Source organism: Glycine soja, chromosome 11 (genome assembly GCF_004193775.1).
Source record: "Glycine soja cultivar W05 chromosome 11, ASM419377v2, whole genome shotgun sequence".
Lineage (NCBI taxonomy): Eukaryota > Viridiplantae > Streptophyta > Magnoliopsida > Fabales > Fabaceae > Glycine > Glycine soja.
Window position 1 is genome coordinate 7,441,595 of NC_041012.1, and position 20,410 is coordinate 7,462,004.

At 33.5% G+C, this 20,410-nt stretch overlaps 3 protein-coding genes across 3 annotated transcripts; 1 reads left to right on the top strand and 2 right to left on the bottom strand.

Annotated features, from left to right (window-relative positions):
- Window positions 1-548: 548 nt before the first annotated feature.
- On the bottom strand, window positions 549-4,449 carry LOC114374018. Its single transcript, XM_028331601.1, has 3 exons — window positions 3,884-4,449; window positions 3,278-3,463; window positions 549-1,355 (listed from the first exon to the last, which is right to left on the bottom strand). Exons 1-3 carry the CDS (start codon window positions 4,373-4,375, stop codon window positions 1,068-1,070), a joined length of 966 nt encoding a protein of 321 aa, XP_028187402.1. The 5' UTR covers window positions 4,376-4,449; the 3' UTR covers window positions 549-1,067.
- Window positions 4,450-10,129: 5,680 nt separating this feature from the next.
- Window positions 10,130-11,626, bottom strand: LOC114376426 (signal recognition particle 43 kDa protein, chloroplastic-like). The gene has a single exon (XM_028334535.1). The coding sequence runs from the start codon at window positions 11,420-11,422 to the stop codon at window positions 10,274-10,276; it is 1,149 nt and encodes a 382-aa protein (XP_028190336.1). The 5' UTR covers window positions 11,423-11,626; the 3' UTR covers window positions 10,130-10,273.
- A 3,336-nt stretch (window positions 11,627-14,962) lies between these two features.
- On the top strand, window positions 14,963-19,819 carry LOC114377462 (L-ascorbate oxidase homolog). The gene is made up of 8 exons (XM_028335977.1): window positions 14,963-15,403; window positions 15,506-15,615; window positions 17,484-17,754; window positions 17,873-17,972; window positions 18,107-18,452; window positions 18,594-18,959; window positions 19,072-19,150; window positions 19,258-19,819. Exons 1-8 carry the CDS (start codon window positions 15,239-15,241, stop codon window positions 19,462-19,464), a joined length of 1,644 nt encoding a protein of 547 aa, XP_028191778.1. The 5' UTR covers window positions 14,963-15,238; the 3' UTR covers window positions 19,465-19,819.
- Window positions 19,820-20,410: the final 591 nt, after the last annotated feature.

The following is a 20,410-nucleotide window of genomic DNA, read 5'->3' on the forward strand; positions in this document are numbered from 1 at the left end:
ACCTACAAAGAAGCTAGAAGAGATCACACAAGATGAAGTATAGACACGAAAGAAGCCAAGGGTGAGTCACTTCAAAATTTTTGGCTCACCTCGTTGGAAACATGTTTGAGATGAGAAAATAAAGAAATTGGATGAAGCAACTTGAAAGTTTGTGTGGTGTATACCGCGACACACGAAGGGAGTAGCCCAAAATCCTCATTGGTTTTAAGAACATGATGTCAAAGTTTAAAAGATTGATCAGGAGCCTTAAAAATTGTTTAATAAATATGTAGTATAATTTTTTCATTTTCAATCAAAGCCACTTCTTTTCTTTTTATTTGCAATGAATATATGGTTTCTGAAACACTTTTGCTTTGTTGTATCCAATTCACCTCAAATTAGGAACTTTAAGAGGAACTTTTATTAGATACAGAATCTAAGAAATTAAGAATCTCAAACATACAAAAATTATTTTTCAAACATTCTTCACATGTGCACTAACCGAAAATCATTTGATTTCAATACTTTTAAGTACTCTCACTAGTATCTAAAAGGAGAAGCACCGTGCAAGACAAACATGGATTCTATATCAGCTGGCAGTAAAACAAACTACAATTTACAAGCCAAAGAAAATACAAAACTTGTTATGCATTATGAGCTATCATATGCAAAATAAAATCATTACTCTAGTGAACGCAATTCCTATTTTTTTTTTCTTTTATCCTGTTTGCTTATTTTAAATGGCAAACCATGTAACATATATCCCGTATGGCCACCCATTATTTGATGGGCTTAGATTTAAACAGAACTGTACGAGATACTAGGCTGGATGAAATTGGCAGTACATGGTCATAGCAGCTAGAATTGCGTATGAGCAGGACCAGCAAGAGAAAAGGAATCAAAATGAACACATATTACATTAAAATTGGCGTTCAGATATTTACGGAGACAAAAGGACAAGTTCGTTCTGCTAGATGATGGGCAATAAAAAACTAAGAAAAACGAGCCAAAAATGTACCAGCTATCTTCACAAGTGATAAAGTGATAGCATGTCCGAACCATTTTAAGGATTGAGGGAATAATATATATCACTTGTAGACACATGAATCCGTCAAATTAAGATGTTTTCCAAGTTTGTTGCCATGCAAAGTGACAGAACATGTGATTCTTCGATAGAATTTAGACTTAACTAATCTTCCCAAGATGAAAGCCCTTGATCTCACTACAAATGTCAGTTTTAGTGGCAATGCAACGTTCTCCAAGTGCTCTTTAGTATTTCCAAGAACTGACACTCCTCCATAGAGAGGAATCTGGTGTCCTAGCACCACTACCGCCAACTTCCGCTGACTCTTCCTCGATTGATAGAACTTCTGCATCTGGTAGCCAATTTACAATAGACAATGAGAAATTAGTCAAATTAGTTGCATCAACAATATGCAAATGCAGAGTGTACGCCCTGTTATAGTGTGTCTAAGTGTCTCACTATGCAGAAGCAGAATGTCTTTGTCTCAAAGTGTCTAACAACACAGCTACTAGGATAAGACCCGCGCATACAGCCATGTCATGTTTCACTTTTCAAGACTATGAAAACAAGAAGGAATGCACTAGACATTGCGTTGTAGAAATAATACATACTATGATACTAACATGGAATGTGCTATAGAAATAACTCGTAGCTTGCAGGGTATGATATAAGATATATATTATATATTAATTAGTATATTAAATTAATCTGCACCTAAGACTTCGCCGTTCATTTTGTATTGATAGACAGTTTGATACACTATTGGATAATAATAAAAAAATACTGTATGATGGTTTATGTAAGATAAGGATATACTCAAGAAAAAAAAAATCGTGCAATAATTTGCACAGAAATTATTAATGTGATTATTTATATAGTTGTGTCACATGCAAGGCTATGTGTTGGAAAAGTTAGTGTGGCGGGCAATAAAAATCGCAATAAGCTATAGACTTAATAGGTTATTAGTATTAAACTAACCTACAGAATAATGAGACAAAGAATAGCCGTATATGCTGCTAAGCTCAAGGCATTGTTATATTAAGTGAATGAATTAAAAATTAAGTTGAAAATGCAACGAAAATGGCGATTGACGTATACTAATAATATTTTTAATAAAAATTAATTTTAATTCCGTGACTTTTAATACTAATAGATTATGTTTAAATGTCTAATTGTAAATAAAGAGTATGAAATAAAACAACAAAATAAAATGGAATAAACTTGTTAAAAAGCTCCATTATAATCTATTTTTTCTTAATTTAAAGCTCCATAAATACGTTCCATTCTCTCACAACTAGGCTAATATTGGTCATTATATTCTAACTTAAATTTAATAGACCTATTCTAAACAATAAAACATGTTAAAAAAACTAGTAAAATAAACTCTTTTTTGACAGAAAAAGATATTACTAAAATCAACTTAACAATGAGAAAATTGAATAATTTATATGGAATTATAAGTTTAAATTTTATTACAGTGATTGTACACACAAAAATGAAACATTTTAAAATTAAAATTGCATTTCATCAATCCAAAAAAAGCAAGACACGGGGTGAGGCGCTGACTTGCCTTTTGAAAGTTTAAATATAAATTTTGTATTATAGGAAGCAATTAAGACGATGACATGTGGTAGAGCAGTGACCTAGAACTAGCGTGTTCTGTGCAACGGATATCCGAAATGTCTGTGGGAACCGAGTAATGGGCTGATAGCTACCCTAATTCTAATTTCTAATCTAAATTCAAATTCTGAAATTTCTGTGAAAGTCACGTGAGAGAGGGTACGGGGAGTGCCTGGCCATTGCAATGAGCAATAAAGTCTCTGTGCGTATTCAGAAATAAAGAATCATCAAAATTTGATTTAAAGATTGTTTGGTGGGCCCCCACAACTAGGAAGGCCTAGGCCAGGCCCAATAAAGAGGACCAATCACGCTGACTTGTTCAGTAATCTTGTTCCCACACACGAATCAATGCTTATTATTTGTCCCCACCCACACACTCTTGCAGTGCAGGAAACCCTTGGACGTAGCGAAACAAACACCCCTTCCTTCTTCTCTTTCCTAACCCTCCAATAGCTAGCTATAGAGACTTTTACAATACTAGTTTCTTTATGCATCAATTAAAAAGTCAAATCAAAACTATAATACTAGTAACACTTTTTCAATAATTGAAACTGCCACCCATAATAAGATTTTAGCTTTGCCACGATATATAAATGTACCTTTTTTTTTCTTTTTCTCAATTTAAAAATAACAGAAAGGTAGGTAGGTAGGTACCTGGCCAGAGGCAATTGCAAGCTGGTAATAGCTAAGGTGAAGAGGGGTAGAAGTGACATGAACGCCGAAGAAAGTGGCTGGGTTTCTATACAAAATTCTGACCGTTGAGTTCAACGACAACATATCAGTGGGTACCCCAGTTCCATCGTTTCCTGACTGAACATTCAAGTTCTCGAACACTATACTCTGTCCTCCCATTCATTCATTTAACACAACAAAATACTACATTAGTTTAGGATGTTATAGCCAAATAAAAACAAATACAGGACCCCTATAAGAAACATAAGAAGAAGAATACTAGTAGCTAGGAATCAAATCAGAAAGTGGCCCCACTTCACTATAGTAAATTCTTATATATTAATGATTACATCATCCTTTCCAAATCCAAGGACCGATTCCATGTGTGAGGCATGCACACAACGCATAATAAATAAAAATAATTAAATTAAATTGTAATTAAACCGAGTGAACTCGGAAAATGCATGAAGGAGGTTTTGGCTCTTAGAAACTCATTTTAACCTGTAAATGCATGTTCTGTTTATATAATCCATTTTAATTGTATGGAGTAACTAGTGTAGTCGATGTGGGATTCGAGAGGGAGGTTACCTTGACAATGATTCGAGGCTTGTAGCTCTTGCTGGTGCCCCATAGGATCAAAGAGAAGAGGGTGAAAAAGAGAAGAAAGAGGAGGAAGAAGCAGAAGTAGAGGCGGAGGTTGCGGGGGAAGTGGTTGAGGTCGTCGTCGCCGTCGTCGTCGTCGTCGTCGTCGTCGAGGCCGGCGTCGGGGTTGGGGTGTGGGTGGAGCTTCTTCCAGGAGGAGGAGGAGGAGAAGTTGCTGCGAGGGTTTTTGAGGGAAGCGGAGAAGCGAGAGGTGGAGGATTCGCGGGAGTGGTGGATGGGGGAAGAGAGGTAGTAGTGGAAATGGTGGTGTGGGGAACCCATGGGGCTTGAACCGTACGACATTTTCTCCACGTCGTGGTTCGAAGGGCTCTGCACGTAGTAGAGTGGCCGCCGCGGAGGGGAACGCGACGGTGACGACTGCTCCATGCTGTTGCTCGTAACCTCCGAGTCTGATTTCGTGTGCATTCTTCCTCCCATTTTTCTTCTCACTGCCAACAACAAGAAGATGGAAGCATTTTATATGCTACAACAGGAAACAAAATAAAATCAATATTATTATTGCCTTTTCTCCTTTCAGCATTACTAGCAATTCATTTTTCAATAATTAAATAACATTTAATAAATGAGATTCTCAAGTGTGAATGTGTTCTTTTCTTTTGGAAAATAAATTATTCTCTTCATCTATCACCAAATGGGAAAGACAAAATATTTTGTTTGCTAACATGACTTCCACTCGTAATATAAAAAATTGATTATTTTCTTATAATGTACAAATTTTTTCCAAAAAAAAATGTGTCATGAAACTTTCGTCGTCACTCGTCACAGTGAGAAATAAAAAATTATATTATTGTACAAACAATATAATTTTTCAAAATATAAGATCATTCAACTACATTAATTTATTACTTTATAAGAATATTTAAAAACATTAAATATTAAAGAAGGTCAGATATTCACAATCTAATGCAAGGATGCACGAATTATTAATTTATAATTTTTATGTCAATATTAATATATTAATCATATGATATAAGTATTTTGATCTTGTAGAAATATTTATATTTAATATTTAAACAATTATACCACATTATATTTATACCTGTGATTTTATTAACTTTTTATTAAAAAAAGTGCGTTGTAGAAAATTTACAATTATTTTATTTTCTCTCCCTTCTACACGCAATTTGAAACGGGCAAAATCTAGTGACTGGTGAAGGGAACACCAAACTAGAAAGGTTACCATATTTGTGGGGTGTCTTAAATTTTGCACTAGAAATAGATGGCTGCCTCTTTTTGTCGCAGTGTCGTACTGCATACGCTACGTTACATTGATCCATGTTATGGGAGCACCAAACAACCCAGTTAAAAGAAGGGACTCGTTTAATTTTCAAGTGTCTTGTTTACCCTTTCACATTCTGGTAGCAACATATATATATTTTTCTCTTTAGTCTCAAAAAAAAAATAATATATATATATATATATATATAATTGTATCAATTTTAATTAAAAATTATTTTGTCTTAACTTATCTTTTATTAGAATTTAATATAAAAAATACTGAAACTAACACTTCAATTTGAATTAAAGATATTTAAAAACAATAACATTAAATAAGATAACAATAGTTTTTAAAAAATATTTAAGACAAAATGTTTTTTTATATACTTAAGATGAGAGGAAGTACTGATTTACGAGGCCATTTTTCCAATGTGGTTGATCAGGGACATGGATGGAATCGGGTATATTAGTGTATTTAAAATTCAATCAATTTCTGAAGCAACTTTTTTTTTTTGGCTTCTGCATATGTCCCATGGTGGACGTGAAAAGAAAAGATATTGATCCACGTTATTTAATTTTTTCCAAACACACAGTAAACCAATCTAAAAATAAATGAATTGGAAATCGATCGTATCAAAAATTGAAAAAAAAATACATATATTTTACCGGTTTGGTTTATTTATTTTATTCTTGTTGTAGAAATTAAAGCAAACAAAACGAAATTAAACCACGCATTAAATTTATATTGATTTTACTCAATAGATGACAATTATTATGTAATATTATTTCCATTTTTTAATAGTGATAATATATGTTGAAAGAGAAAAGAGAGAAAAGTAATTTTATTATTGAAATAAAATTATTGATTTGTAAGATTCAGTTTAGCTTTTATTATTGAAATCCCTACAAAAATTAGAATTTACAAAACATCCTAAAAAAATCTTTATTCTTTCTAGCCTGTTTTTTTCTTCTTTCTTCTTTCTCTCCGTATCCAAACAAAATTATAAAAGTTTTTTGTGTTTGAACTTTGATTTGTTAAGAGTTAGGAATGCGCGGGTACACTTGGATTGTGGGGTCATTCTTTTAGATTTTCCATGCATTAAATAACAGGAAGTCTAAGGCATAGCTTGCGGTTTTGGGCCGGCAATGCAATGTTAGAATTGGAGGAGGAGCATTTGGTACAACGCGGTTTCATTAACAACTATTTTTTATTCTTTAAATTAAATATCATTTATGATAAAAATAAGTTATATATATATATATATATATATATATGATTGAATATTGTAGGTCTTACTTTTATTGATAATAAAGCTGAGATATGGTTTTATTTAATAACAAAAAACGATCACAACCATTAACTAGCTTTTTTTCTATAAGGGAGTTTAACTTAATTAATTAAATAGTGTGTGATTATTATAAATTTTTTAATATTATGTTCAATTTTTATTGATAAAAAAATTAACTTTTTTCTAATAATGAAAATGGCTCCAGGGATCCTTTTTCGGTCGTGAATTGTGATCATGTTTGTGGAGCCTTTCCCAAACTGAGATCCGGTTCAGCTTTTAATGCTTGGGCTGAAACTGCAACAAGTTAAGTCCATAGTTTATGACTTTCTGAAGTGAAGGCCTATAGATTTAGTTGAACAAAGTGACGAAAATCGAAGGGCCTAGACCGCTGCATGTATTTGACAACTAATTTAGATGCAATGCAATATGCTATTGTGAGTCTACTAACACGAGTTACCACAATACCACACTTCTTCGTTGGTTCCCATCAAACTAATACTATTGAAACATCTTATGACTTTAAGAGTTTATTTATCATGTGTGAGTTTATTCATGTATAACTTTTCTTTTTAGTAAATTTTGAATAAATTCGATAAACTCCAAGTAAATTTGATAAACTCTCAAGATATCACAATACCACGTTTCTTCGTTAGTTCTCATCAACGTAATAATAGTAATAGTATTGAAGCATCTTACAACTTTAAGAGTTCATTTATCAGGTGTGAGTTTACTCATGTATAACTTTTCTTTTTAGTAAACTTTGAATTGATTCGATAAACTTCAAGTAAACTTGATAAACTCTCGAGTTTACCACCAAATTATTGAGTCAGTAAGTTAAAAAATTAAACTAAAACGTAAATCATTTTGGGTTGTTTTATATCTATTTAGTGTTCAACATACTTTTATTTAATATATTATTCCCGAATAAAAAAAAACTCACACCTTTAATAACATCAAACCCTCGATAGTAATGCTCTACCACTACTATAACATCTTTAAATTATTATCTAACAGTGATACATTCCTGAACTTGATTATTTAGGTACTGTGAAATTTATGATTTATCATTTTATTTTATTATATAGTTGAAATATTTAATTGGTATGATAATTATAGATATTTTATTATTATTTAATTGGTATGAAAACGACCATAGCGATGTGGGCAACAGTACACAATACAAATTTCCCAATGAGCTGTGAAACCGCTCCAGTCCAGCAAAAAACATCCATGCATCCCAAAGAAAATTGAGTGAAAACATCACATCAAATTCTGAAATTTGATTATTTTACCACCTAAAATTTATGAAAACAACGGAATCTTGGGAATTGACTTGGTAAACTCATTTCTAGCTCGTATAACTTTCATAAGTATTAGCTACTTTAGACCCTTATTTTTATATGCATATTGCATTACTTGATTTAGTTCCTAATTACATCATTATAATATCTGTTAAATAATGCGGTCAGTTCTACTGAATAAAGTGACTAATTTGATGATGTTAAGTATTAAATTGATTATTACTTTTAATTTTAAAAACTAAATTGATTAACAATTAAAGTCAATGTCTATATGTTTTTTAATTTCTTTCAAATATACAGAACTAAATTGACAAATTCTTATTGGATGGTGTCAATGTCAAAAACAAATAGCTTGTTTATATCACTCTTGGGTAACGTTTGATATAAGAAAATGTTTTAATATTACATTTAGAAAAATGATGTACGAATAAAAAATTTAAAAGGTAATACATGTAAATAAAAATACTTTCGTAATGTAAGGGAATCTTGAAAATATTATTATGTATATAGGTGTCAATAAAAAATTTCACCTTATTCCTAAACTTTTCGGTAAAAACAAAACATTATTGGAAATAAATTTAGACAAAAAGAACTGAGCAAGTCGATCTTTCAAAGAAAAAAACTGAGCAAGTCAAGGGAAGATGTTAGTTCTCAACACGAGCTACAGTACATGTTTGTTGGAAATGAAAATTCTCTCCAATGATAAAACAGAGTTTCTACCTAATATAAACAAAACTTTCGCTAGACTTGCACATAGATCGAGTTTCTATTACAAAATTAGGTGGCAAGATGTGCCAGCGCAAGTAGAACTGGTTAGGATGCAATAAATTGATATTTGACTCGATGAAAATTAATTTAGTAATGTTTATTTAATACTACATTTTTTCCTGATAGTTTACTGTGTTTTTTTTTTTTATCTCGACGTAGAGTTAATTTAAAACATGATAGGGTAGTCTCTTATTTTAGTTTATGTATCAGTACTTCGTGTAAGAGTTTAGTTTTGAGAATAAATAATTGGAATTAGTTTATGTTAGAAGACATTTGGAAGAACTAATAAAAACTGAAGTATATGTTTAAATTAAACAATATAATTATTTAAGTTCAACATGTTTAATCAAGTAAAATATTTTTATCATGCATACATACATATCATATAACATTTATTTTCATTCATAACTGTTAAGCCAAAGCGATTTAAATTAATTATATAAAATAATATTTTATATCATACAACTTTAGATATTTGTCTTCACCTTTTCTATCATAGAATTTCACACTTCATACAACAAATGAAGAGAAATATTTGTGCCACATATTTTAACCATGTTATATATAAGATCTGCAGCAGAAAAAAATACAGTCTATCTTATATGACCATGTATTATTTTAAATAATTTTTTTCACGTGTAACTTTTCTAACATCAACTTTTCCATAGTATTTCATTGGTCACTGATGACCATGTTTTGTAAACGTTTCGCCAATTTCAATATTTTTAACATCACTATTATGGAGGTAAAACAAGTTCGACAAACTAAAAAATAATCTATAGCAAGATGAAATGATAGGCCAACAAAATTAGGGTAGTATTGATGTCTACATGCGTACAACATCTATACTTTTCATTTTTAATTTTAATGTTTCATAAATTAGACACTTTGATAATTATGACCTTTTATCACTTGTAGAATAAGTTTTTTGAAGTCTCTTTTTCTTAGAAGGAAGTTATCTCCCTTACTAACAACCTTTGTAACCCACATTTGTTATAAAAAAAAAAAAATCTTTAAAGCCCAACTACTTTTAATGAAGTGAAAACTGAAGGATCTATATTAACAACTTCAAATATTTTTTCTCTACTTAAAATAAGTGCCTAAAGATGGTTGTATGCCTTTGCATGTGTGTTTTCCGATAGGGAAGACCATTGTTGACTATACCACTGATTGGGGATGCTTTGACTTTTGCGAAGCCAACACTGTCTAAGTTTTGCTTTGACTTTATTGTTGTTCCGTTAAATGCGGATGTTCTGTCTGTTCCTTACCCAAAGGGGTTTTCCCATGTTTTGACAAAAAAAAATTACATCTCTCAAATTGAGCATCTTTTAATTATTATTAAAATTAAAATCATTCTATAATTAGTTAATTGTATTAGCCTCTGTAATCTAACACCAACTAGAACCATATCATACGCATAAATATGCACCGTGACTCGATCGATACCATCAAAGACCAAACTAAAGCATAATAATTATAAGAAAACTTATTGTAACCCCAGCCTTGTACTTTCATACAAGTCCTAATTCATACTATATCCTTGGTTGCTGTTAAATAGGTAAGACGCATTATTTTCTTCCCTAAAACATTCAAAGTACGATCTAAAACCAGGAGGAAAATATGTATTGGATTTGATTAGCTTTTTCATGTCCACAACTTGATTTGGTACAAAACAATTATTAATTAATTTGCTCCCGAAATTTTGCAACAAAATCCCAGTCCAAACAAACTATGAAAAATCACAGGCTAGGGCTATCCTGATTGGAAAAGACCACAGCGGGCCCATTACTACTGGGCTGGGCCTGGTTGTTACTTCCCTCGAAAGCTTTGACAAGCTCTGGGTCCACATTCTCCTCGGGCTCCCATGTGGGCTCCTCCAAATCGGCCCATTTAACCAAAAACTCCGGCGTCCCTTCATCCGCTACCCTTTTCGCGAGCACCGCCTCAGCGACGGCGTACTCGAGGCCAGCCTCGTAGTCTTTCACCAAATCCTCCGCCACAAACTTCGCCTTCACCCACTCGTTGGCACCACCGTCCTTCCACCGCACAAGATACTCCAAATTCTCACCCTTTCCTCTCCGTTCCAGAATCTCCTGCACCTCCGCGTACTCGAACACTGCCCCTTCCAAAACCCTAATCACACCTTCCAGTCCAATCCTGCGTCCGAACTGCATCGGATTCCCCTTCGGCGTCACCTTCAGAATCTCCCTCGCCAGATCCAACGCCGTTCTCCCGCGGTCGTCCGCCACCTCGGGATCCGCGCCGAGATCCAAGAGAACCTTCGCCACGCCGGGCCTGACGTACCCCGCCGCCATGTGCAGAGCCGCGAGGCCGCCGCTCCGGTCTCGGTGGTCCAGATTAGCGCCGGCCTCCGCTAGCAGCTTCACGCAGGACTCCGAGCCGAGTCCGGCGACGAAGAGGAGCGCAGTGCGGCCGTCGGCGTCAACGGCGTCGACGTCGCGGCCGTCGTCGGATTCGATTAAGTTTTTCAACGCGGACTCGTCGGCTTTCTTGGCGGCAGTCCACCAGGGAGTTTCGTACTCGGCGACGACGTCTTTGGCTATGAAGTCGGCGGGAACCCAGGACGGCGCGTGGCCGTCGTTCCACTCGATGAGGTACTCCATTCCGGTGGCGGCTTCCAAGGCTCTGCTTCCAATGATGCCTTTGACTTCGCCGTAGGACTCATCTTCGGTGTGGTTGGAAGCTGCAGCTGCATCTTGTTGATGTTGGTTTTGGAAAACAGCGATGACGGGGCGGAAGCGCGTGGGTTTGTGGCGGATGTTGTGAAAGGATTGTTGGTGTGGAGGGAACAAGTGTTTGGGATTCGGAGAGAGTTTAGTTAAGAGGAGAGAATGGGAAGCGGGTTTGGTGACGAATATGGCTTCCATTATTAATAATCAATAATCTGGGTTTCTTTTTGCTATGGTTTCTGTGTTTGGGAGGGTTCATGTGGCAGAGAAATGAGGTTTGGGGGTGTTACTGGATAAGGAACCACATCCATTTCCTGGTTGCGATTGGATGGGACCAAAGCCTAATTGCCTAACTGGAGCCTCTTCTTTTCCTATTATTTTAATTCAATGTAACAATTCTAGCCACAACTTTTTCGAGGAACAATTTTTGTGCATATATCCGGAAAACTGGAAAAGGAATCATCCAATGAATTTGTGGCTCTATTACTTAGATTTTATCTTTATTAGTTTATATAATTTGAATTCTGTGTAAATCTAGTTGCATTTTAACTATCTACCTATGTTAGAGATAAAAAAGAATGATATCACCTTCTTTTCCTTAAATGTGGGTCGTGCCATTCAAATGAAAGGGCCATGATAATGCTTCCAAGTTGTTTAAAATATGAATAAAAATTTTGCTTATAATTCCCAAGTTGCAGCGAGTTTTTATGGGCTTTCCTGTGTTTTTTATTTTGTTCTTTTTTAATATTTTTCATAATCGAAGAGTTTGTAGGTTTATTTTGAAATAATTAAATTAGTTTTAGTTTCAGTTTTTTTAAGAATAGTTTAACTTCTTTTAAAAAAGAATTAGTTTATCTTAAACTAATACACGCATACATATATGTGTATGCATATGGATATTTGTTCTAAAACTATTCTATTCCTACTTAAATCAATATGGATGTTTCATCATTTCTAACCTCAAACATTTCAGATTTTGGTTTCAATTTTAATTAATTTAGTTGATACATGGATATTTGATCAATCCATTATACAAAAAAAAAAAATGCATTATCAATTTAATAATTCTTAATAGGATCAAAGGTATCAAAATTTAATGTCACACTTTTTTTTCTCTAACTTTTATCTTCTTGACTAAAACTTAGTGTCTCCCTATCTCCTTCATCCTCCACACCCCATCTATAACCTCTTTGCAAGCCCAACACCAACCTCAATGTTTGCTACAAGACCATCCTTAGGTGCGGTGGTGGACTTGGCCAACTTCAACAACTACAAGGTCTTTATTTGAATTTTATTTCATATTAGATTTAACTTATAAGTCAAGTGTAACTTAATCATGATGTAGTAACTGAATTACCATTCAGATCATCTTCGAAAGGAACAAAAGAAAGATTTCATGTAATTATTTAACTAAGAACTAAGTTTTTGTATTTTTGTTTTGTGATTGTCATGAAATAAAATACAATAAAAAAAATAAATTACAATAAAATGATTAAGTAAAGATAAAAATATTATACTTGAAATAATGTTGTCGATCTCAATGAATGAGTGTCTAGGTTTGGATTTGGAATTCGCTCGATCGATTATAACTTCACAATTCTTTACTCATCTCTCTTGTTCTTTCCTAATTCATTGATGTATTTTACCCTAGCTCCCGTATGATTGCAGATTCTACACTACTTTCTCGATACTCAATCTTTTGGATATATTGACACAAGCAATCAACATTAATGGTTGAGAATCAGTGAGACTTAACTAAGATTATTCTATTCCTAAAGATAATTCCAATGAAGTTCTTGATTCATGTTTGGGTTTCAACAAGGCTTGCCAAATCATAAGTCAATTCTTGAATTCATCTATAAGGTTCATCATTTCCTCTCCTAGGTGAAAGAAATTGCACTTATAAAAATAATATAATGAAACCTAGAGTGTTTAATAGAATATTGGAGGCGTCTAGTAGGTGGAAGTCTAAAGTATAATTCTAAAAATTGGTTGGGACTTCTACACACACTGTTACAATGAATGCATAACTTCATATTTATAAAATTGTAGCTAGGTATAATTAAAGAGATAATCATAAGAAATTTCAAACAAATTATATCTCTAATTAATTAAAATAATTATATACTTTTTCAGCTAATTTATCCTTAGATTTTTTTTTGCTTTTGATTTTCTTAGTTTTTATCTTCAATTTCCACAATTTTTTTTTTTTGAATTTGAGCCTCTAAAGCTTTGGGCAAAATGACCTATTTGTGTTGAAAAACTATAAAAAAATTCATTAAAAATAACAAAAATAAAATCCTATCTAAGACAAAGTAAAAATTGAATTTAAAACTAATTTGATTCAAAACAAGACATAAAATTAACTGAAATACCAAATAAATGTCACAAAGTGCATATGAAATTTCGATAAATTTGACATTTATGAATCTTCGAGGTAGAGATCATCATAACACAAAAACATGTGTAGATAACCTCAACCCTCATAAACTTTCTCTCCATGATGCTCGACAACTCCAAGGACGTCGTCGATGTGCTCCCGACAAGCCAGGAGCACTACAATAACATGCTCAATTCAATTGAAGAGTACAAGAAGCAAGTGGTGTTGCATAATGTGGTGGAGGCATGCTTCAAGTTCAACGTGTCGAGCTTGACAAGTGCACTGAAGCACTTGATGAGGTCATTGCGGTGGTGCCGAGTGACAGGGGTACTTGGTCGGCGTAGGAATTGGTATGGAAGAGGAGGTGCTAGGGTTTAGGGGTATTTTTGGACTGTTTTGGGGCTTTTGGGAGGTGCACAAGCAAAAAATGGGATACGTGCAATTGCCCTTGTTTTGTGTTGTTTAGCCCGTTCTCTACTGCTGGTTTGGGCCTTCGTGTATTCTGCTGGTTGTTTTAATCATTAGAAAAAAAAAATACAATAAAATAACGGATGAAGTGAAATGTTTTATACGCCACCAAAAATATTAGTACGTGTGGACATTTTTGTTTTCCTTGCACCAGCTCATACGCTTCAATCAAGCTTTGTACAAAAAAAAAAAACACGCTTCAATCAAGGTGGAAAATCATTCAAGTTGATTTATGAATACCATAACCCTTGACAAAGAAAATGAAAAATAATCCCACTTATAAAATATGTCAATTGAAATGTCATTTGTCCATGTTGGAGCATATGAAACGGGCAAACTCGCATGTGACTCATTTAAAACTAACCAAAGATTACATATATTACATAAACCAAATCTCAGATACCGTGTATGAAATGAAATAAAGCATTAAAGTGTATGACTATTTTAACTCATTATTTGTAAATGTAATTGTACACCAAATAGTCAAATCCACCAGGTTGTCATTAGACAGTCAACAATAATCGAAGTTTCTACACATTCACATAACTATAGGAGTGTACATTGATTTCCGCGGTCACATGGAGCTTCCAAGTTCCAATTCTTATTTTTAGTAGTATTATTCTTTCTAACTCCAATCAATGAAAAGAAGAGAAGGAACACCCAACAGCTAAACATTATACATAGAATGTCCCAGAAGCGACAAAGCCATTATAATTGTTTCCGCGTACAAATGTCATTGTTTGGGGAAAAAATTAAATCGGATTATGATACCGCGTGTCGCGTCAGATTTCGCGGCCTACAGCTTCACCATTGCTCATTGCTAAGTTGCAAAGTAAATAAATAGAAAGTTATATAACCACACGCAGCCACCGCCTCTATTTTCCATTCCCTTTTCCCACCGTTTTTACTCGTGCCACACCAACAACCAGTTTCATTCCCTCTTGCACTTTTCAATTTTCTATTAGCAAAAAAACATTCAAATTATTGTTTTATAGTTAGTTTACCTTACCTACAAGGCTTGTAACCTTCACTATTAATATATATACAAGGTGTGTCTGTGTGTCTCGTTACTTCAACTCTAACCCTTCTCTTTCCTTCATTTAATTTATTGCCCATCCTTTCTTTGTCAAACACCAAAGTCCAAACCATTTTTTGCTCCGATCAACATGAAGTTGATCAATAAACCATCGCAACTACGTTCCCTCTTGAGCCTTTTCTGCTCCATTTTGCTGCTCTTGGAATTAGCTTTCGTGGCTGCGGAGGACCCTTATAGATTCTTCGACTGGACCATTACCTATGGTGACATTTATCCCCTAGGAGTTAAACAACAGGTCATTAACTGATTAATATGGTTGCTTTCTTCGTTCTTTTTTTAAAATTTGTTAGTTTTCTTTTGATAATATGTGATTAATGTTTATGTTTTGCACTAGCAGGGTATTCTTATCAATGGCCAATTCCCAGGCCCTGAAATCTATTCTGTTACCAATGACAATTTGATCATTAACGTGCACAATAACTTGACCGAGCCGTTTCTTCTATCATGGTAACAACTCTCTCTTTCTCTGTTTTAACGCTTCATTTTTTAATTTAACTGTCTCAATGTCAATATCTTTCGCCGAACTACAAAGAATTAATTAAGAACACATATAGAATGGTACGTCAAGTTACAATAAATATACTTGTTGCCTAACATGTTTATTGCTCTGATTGATTAGCGAGGTTAGAAATGTGGAAATGTACATAAAAAGTAGGGTGAAAAACAAGTTTCTTCAGTGCAAGCCATGGTTAACGTGGCCACTTCTAGAAATGTTAAACGTAATCCAACTGGCAAAGTGGTGCACTTTTTTAACTAAAGCATGGCTTGCTTAGTCCAAAATGTCTTATTCTGTTTTCCTTTTTATTTCAATAGAACTAGTTATGCTTAAGTTTCATATTCTATTTGATTTGTCCTTTTTTATCAGTACCTTGGTAGGATAACCTTGTTTTTAATTATAGAACTCGTTAACTCATCAATTAGTTAAACCATTCAACTGTAGACGAATCTAAGTTAAAACAAGTACTAGTAATAATATATATACACATATATATTTAATTATTACCTTTTTTAGTTCATTTTTTAAGCAAATTTTTTTTTTATTACAATATATCTAGAAAAAAATTACAATCTTCAATGTTTAACTTTAAAAAGGAAATAAAAAAGGGAACTAAGATTGATAAGATATATGACTAATTATAGATACTATTGTATAATATATTAAAGAGCGGATTAATATAAAGTTATAAAAAATAAGTTAAATAAAAGTTTAAATTAACATAAAATATCATATATATATATATATATATATATATATATATACATATGATATAAAATCATAATAAATATATAGATAATAATTGTGTAATTTTTATAAGCATGTTTTTCTTTTTTTAAATATAAAAAACCGCTTTCTTTTATAAAAAAAACAATAGTTTAAACTAATTTTTGGAATTAATTTTTTATCTACTTTTGGTCATTCTTTACGGATTTTTTAGTCACCAATATTTTAAATTGTGCAAACTTGAGACTGATAAACCTGTTCCCAATCAATTTAGACTGTTCTGCTACAATCTTAATTAGTACTACTTTTGTATATTAGAATTTAGAAGCCTCTTTCCACAATTTGTCTAATGTTAGATTCGAAAGGCCGCAAGCAAGCAACTCCATATTTCTTTTTCTTGCCGTCATTGATGAAGAGAGAGGATATGATCCTTTTATTCAATGACAGATGTATATAAAAACAAGACACGGACTTAATAAATGTGTCTCTCACCCATCACTTCGGCCTTTTAAGTTATGTCACGGACCAAACCCATTCAACTACAAGCCCACCTAACAGGAACATCCGTTATTCACGAGTGAGACCCTTAAGTAATTATTAAGTCATGTCTCATATCGTAGTAAAATTCTTCACGAGTGAGGCCCATCCTTCTTTTGGACTCATTAATGTCAATGGGCAATTGCGCATTTACATTTGCCTTAAACCCAAACACAAAAATTCTTGTTATTTTAACAGAAACTATATTTGATTGAACAAATAATTCGCATATAACGACAATAACAGCATTAACATGCATATTTTTTTTAACCATATTATTAGTATGGAATATTCATTAGTTTTATCGATGATTAATTTTCGTTAAAGAACATGAATGACCACTTTCATTGATATTCTTTCTTCCTAAATATTTTTTTATCCATAAAACTCAAATTTGAAACCTTATTTAAGGGGATCAATTTCAGTATCATTCGCACCAACAATTTCTTTGTCAATAACATGCATATTAATGAGACATGAATGAATAAAAAAAACTAGAAAAGGATAATAAATTTACATTATGGTACTTTAATTCTTGTTTTGATGAATGCGACAGGAATGGTGTTCAACAAAGGAGAAATTCTTATCAAGATGGAGTTTATGGCACCACATGCCCCATCCCTCCTGGGAAGAACTTCACCTACACACTTCAAGTCAAAGATCAAATTGGAAGTTTCTTCTATTTCCCATCTCTTGCTTTCCACAAGGCAGCTGGTGGTTTTGGAGCCATCAAAATCCTTAGCAGGCCAAGGATCCCTGTCCCGTTCCCAGACCCAGCTGGTGATTTCTCCCTTCTTATTGGTGATTGGTACCAAATCAATCACAAGGTAACAATCAAACACAAACATTGTTCTCGAATTTTTTGCTTTATATAGCTTTATAAGCCCCTTGTTTCTCTTACCTCCACATTTATCATTAACATGTGATTTATTTATATGAATTCAGAAGCTTCAGAGTGTTCTAGATTTTGGACACAGACTTCCATTCCCTCAAGCCGTTCTCATCAATGGTCGTCCAAGTGGCACAACATTCACAGTTGAGCAAGGTATATATGCCTTTCTAAATTATTATGTCATATTTCTTTACTTTACATATGTGGATTTTGCATTTTTTGTGTAAGGCTAATGAGTTTTATTTGTATGATAATGTTTTATATTGCCATGTTTTAATGTCTGACAGGGAAAACATATAGGCTTAGAATATCAAATGTTGGACTTCAAAATACACTAAACTTTAGGATTCAAGGTCATGACATGAAGTTGGTGGAAGTTGAGGGAACTCACACCATACAAACCACATATTCTTCATTAGACGTTCACGTGGGACAATCTTATTCTGTGCTTATCACGGTTGATCAAGCACCCAAGGACTACTACATTGTAGTGTCTACACGTTTCACTAACAAAATTCTCACAAGCACTGCTATCCTTCACTACAGTAACTCCCAACAATCTGTTTTTGGCCCAATTCCTAGTGGCCCAACCACTCAAATCGATTGGTCAATCAAACAAGCTCGTTCAATAAGGTAATTAGTTCCCTTCCTTTATTAGCACAATGCACTGACACATTATTTATTTATTGTCACATTATATCATTTAATGAATAATTTTTTGTAGACCTTAATTGCCTTGTCTCACAAGTCACAATAAACATGTGCAATTTGCAGGACAAACTTGACAGCGAGTGGACCAAGGCCAAATCCACAAGGCTCCTACCACTATGGATTAATAAACATTAGTAGGACAATTACCTTGGTGAGCTCAACAGCACAAGTGAACAAGAAACAAAGATACGCAGTGAACAGTGTTTCATTCACACCTGCTGACACTCCTTTGAAGCTAGCAGATTACTTTAACATTGGAGGGATTTTCCAAGTTGGAAGCATCCCAGATAGCCCTTCTGGTAGACCCATGTATCTTGACACCTCAGTCATGGGTGCCGACTTTCGAGCCTTCGTCGAGGTCGTGTTTCAGAACCATGAAAACATCATCCAGAGCTGGCACATTGATGGGTACTCATTTTGGGTTGTAGGGTAAGCTGCTTTCATATCTCACATTCACTATATATACTATCTCCACCATTCTTTAGTTTTATACTTTCATAACACTAAAATTTTAACGTGACATCAATTTATGATGATGTAGAATGGACGGTGGTGTGTGGACGCCTAATAGTCGTAACCAATACAACCTCAGAGATGCAGTATCGAGGAGCACAACACAGGTTAATTCTTAGTTAGTTAGTTGTATTTGATTGGCAATTGGCATTTTTCAGGTGATCATAATCCAATTGCAGCAAACAACAACTTAATGATAAATTTTGTGTCTCAGGTATATCCTAAGTCATGGACCGCAATTTACATGGCATTAGATAATGTGGGTATGTGGAACATGAGGAGTGAATTTTGGGCACGCCAATACCTTGGACAACAATTCTATTTGAGAGTGTATTCACCAGTTGGATCCATTAGGGATGAATATCCAATTCCCAAGAATGCTCTTCTTTGTGGCAAAGCTGCAGGCAGGACAACCAGGTGATCTCTATGAGAATCAAATCCCTCATAACAAAGATGTTTATCAACAACCTAGCTATGTAGGGACCAACTTGGTCCCATTCTTTACAAATTCGTCTACCATTTCTTTGTATTACTACCAAATCACCATCTTGTTGTCATAATAATTAATTTGTCACAATTGATTTATTTTTTCAAATAAATTTATTTTTCTGATGCGTTAGCAAACTTGTGTTCTAGTTTGTCATAATAGAATGACACAACTTGTTTGATCCATCTACAATTCTACATGTGTACACTTAAGTAAAATTGAAGTGTTGTGTTTGCATTTGAAGCATTGTATTGTTGTTTGACCTGATAATTCAAGTATTTGAGACACACTGAGACACAACCCTTGTTTTAAAATTTTGCAACGTTCAAATACTTCTTTCTTAATCGTTCGGTCATTCAAATGAATGTGTAATTTATGCTTTTAGGAACTACCATGTTTCGTAGGGCTCTCCCTTTGCCTCCCATTACTTCTCATACATCTCACGACCATGATTTATAATGAGTTCATATTAGACTATTCACTATTGTGAGTCCTTCCTACAATTTTCATCACTAAAATTTGAAATCGACTACAACATGAGTTATTTTTATTTATATCAAAATTATATATTTTCAAATGGAAAATTAAAGAAAGCGGAGGAATCATTAACTAAAAGTGAATTAAAATGATTAAAAAATCATAAAAATAAGGTCACAGATAAAAAATTATATTAATTTTTTTATATTATAAAAAGCATCATCCTAATATAACAATCTCGGCGTCTATTCTTTACCTGTAACACTGAATTGTTGGCATAGATTTATAATTACTACTCAGATTTTTACAAGTTTGAGAAGTTTATTTCCACCTCATATTATTTAGCTATCATACTATCTTTCCGTTAAAATTAAGAGATAAGTATCTATAATAACATAGTTCC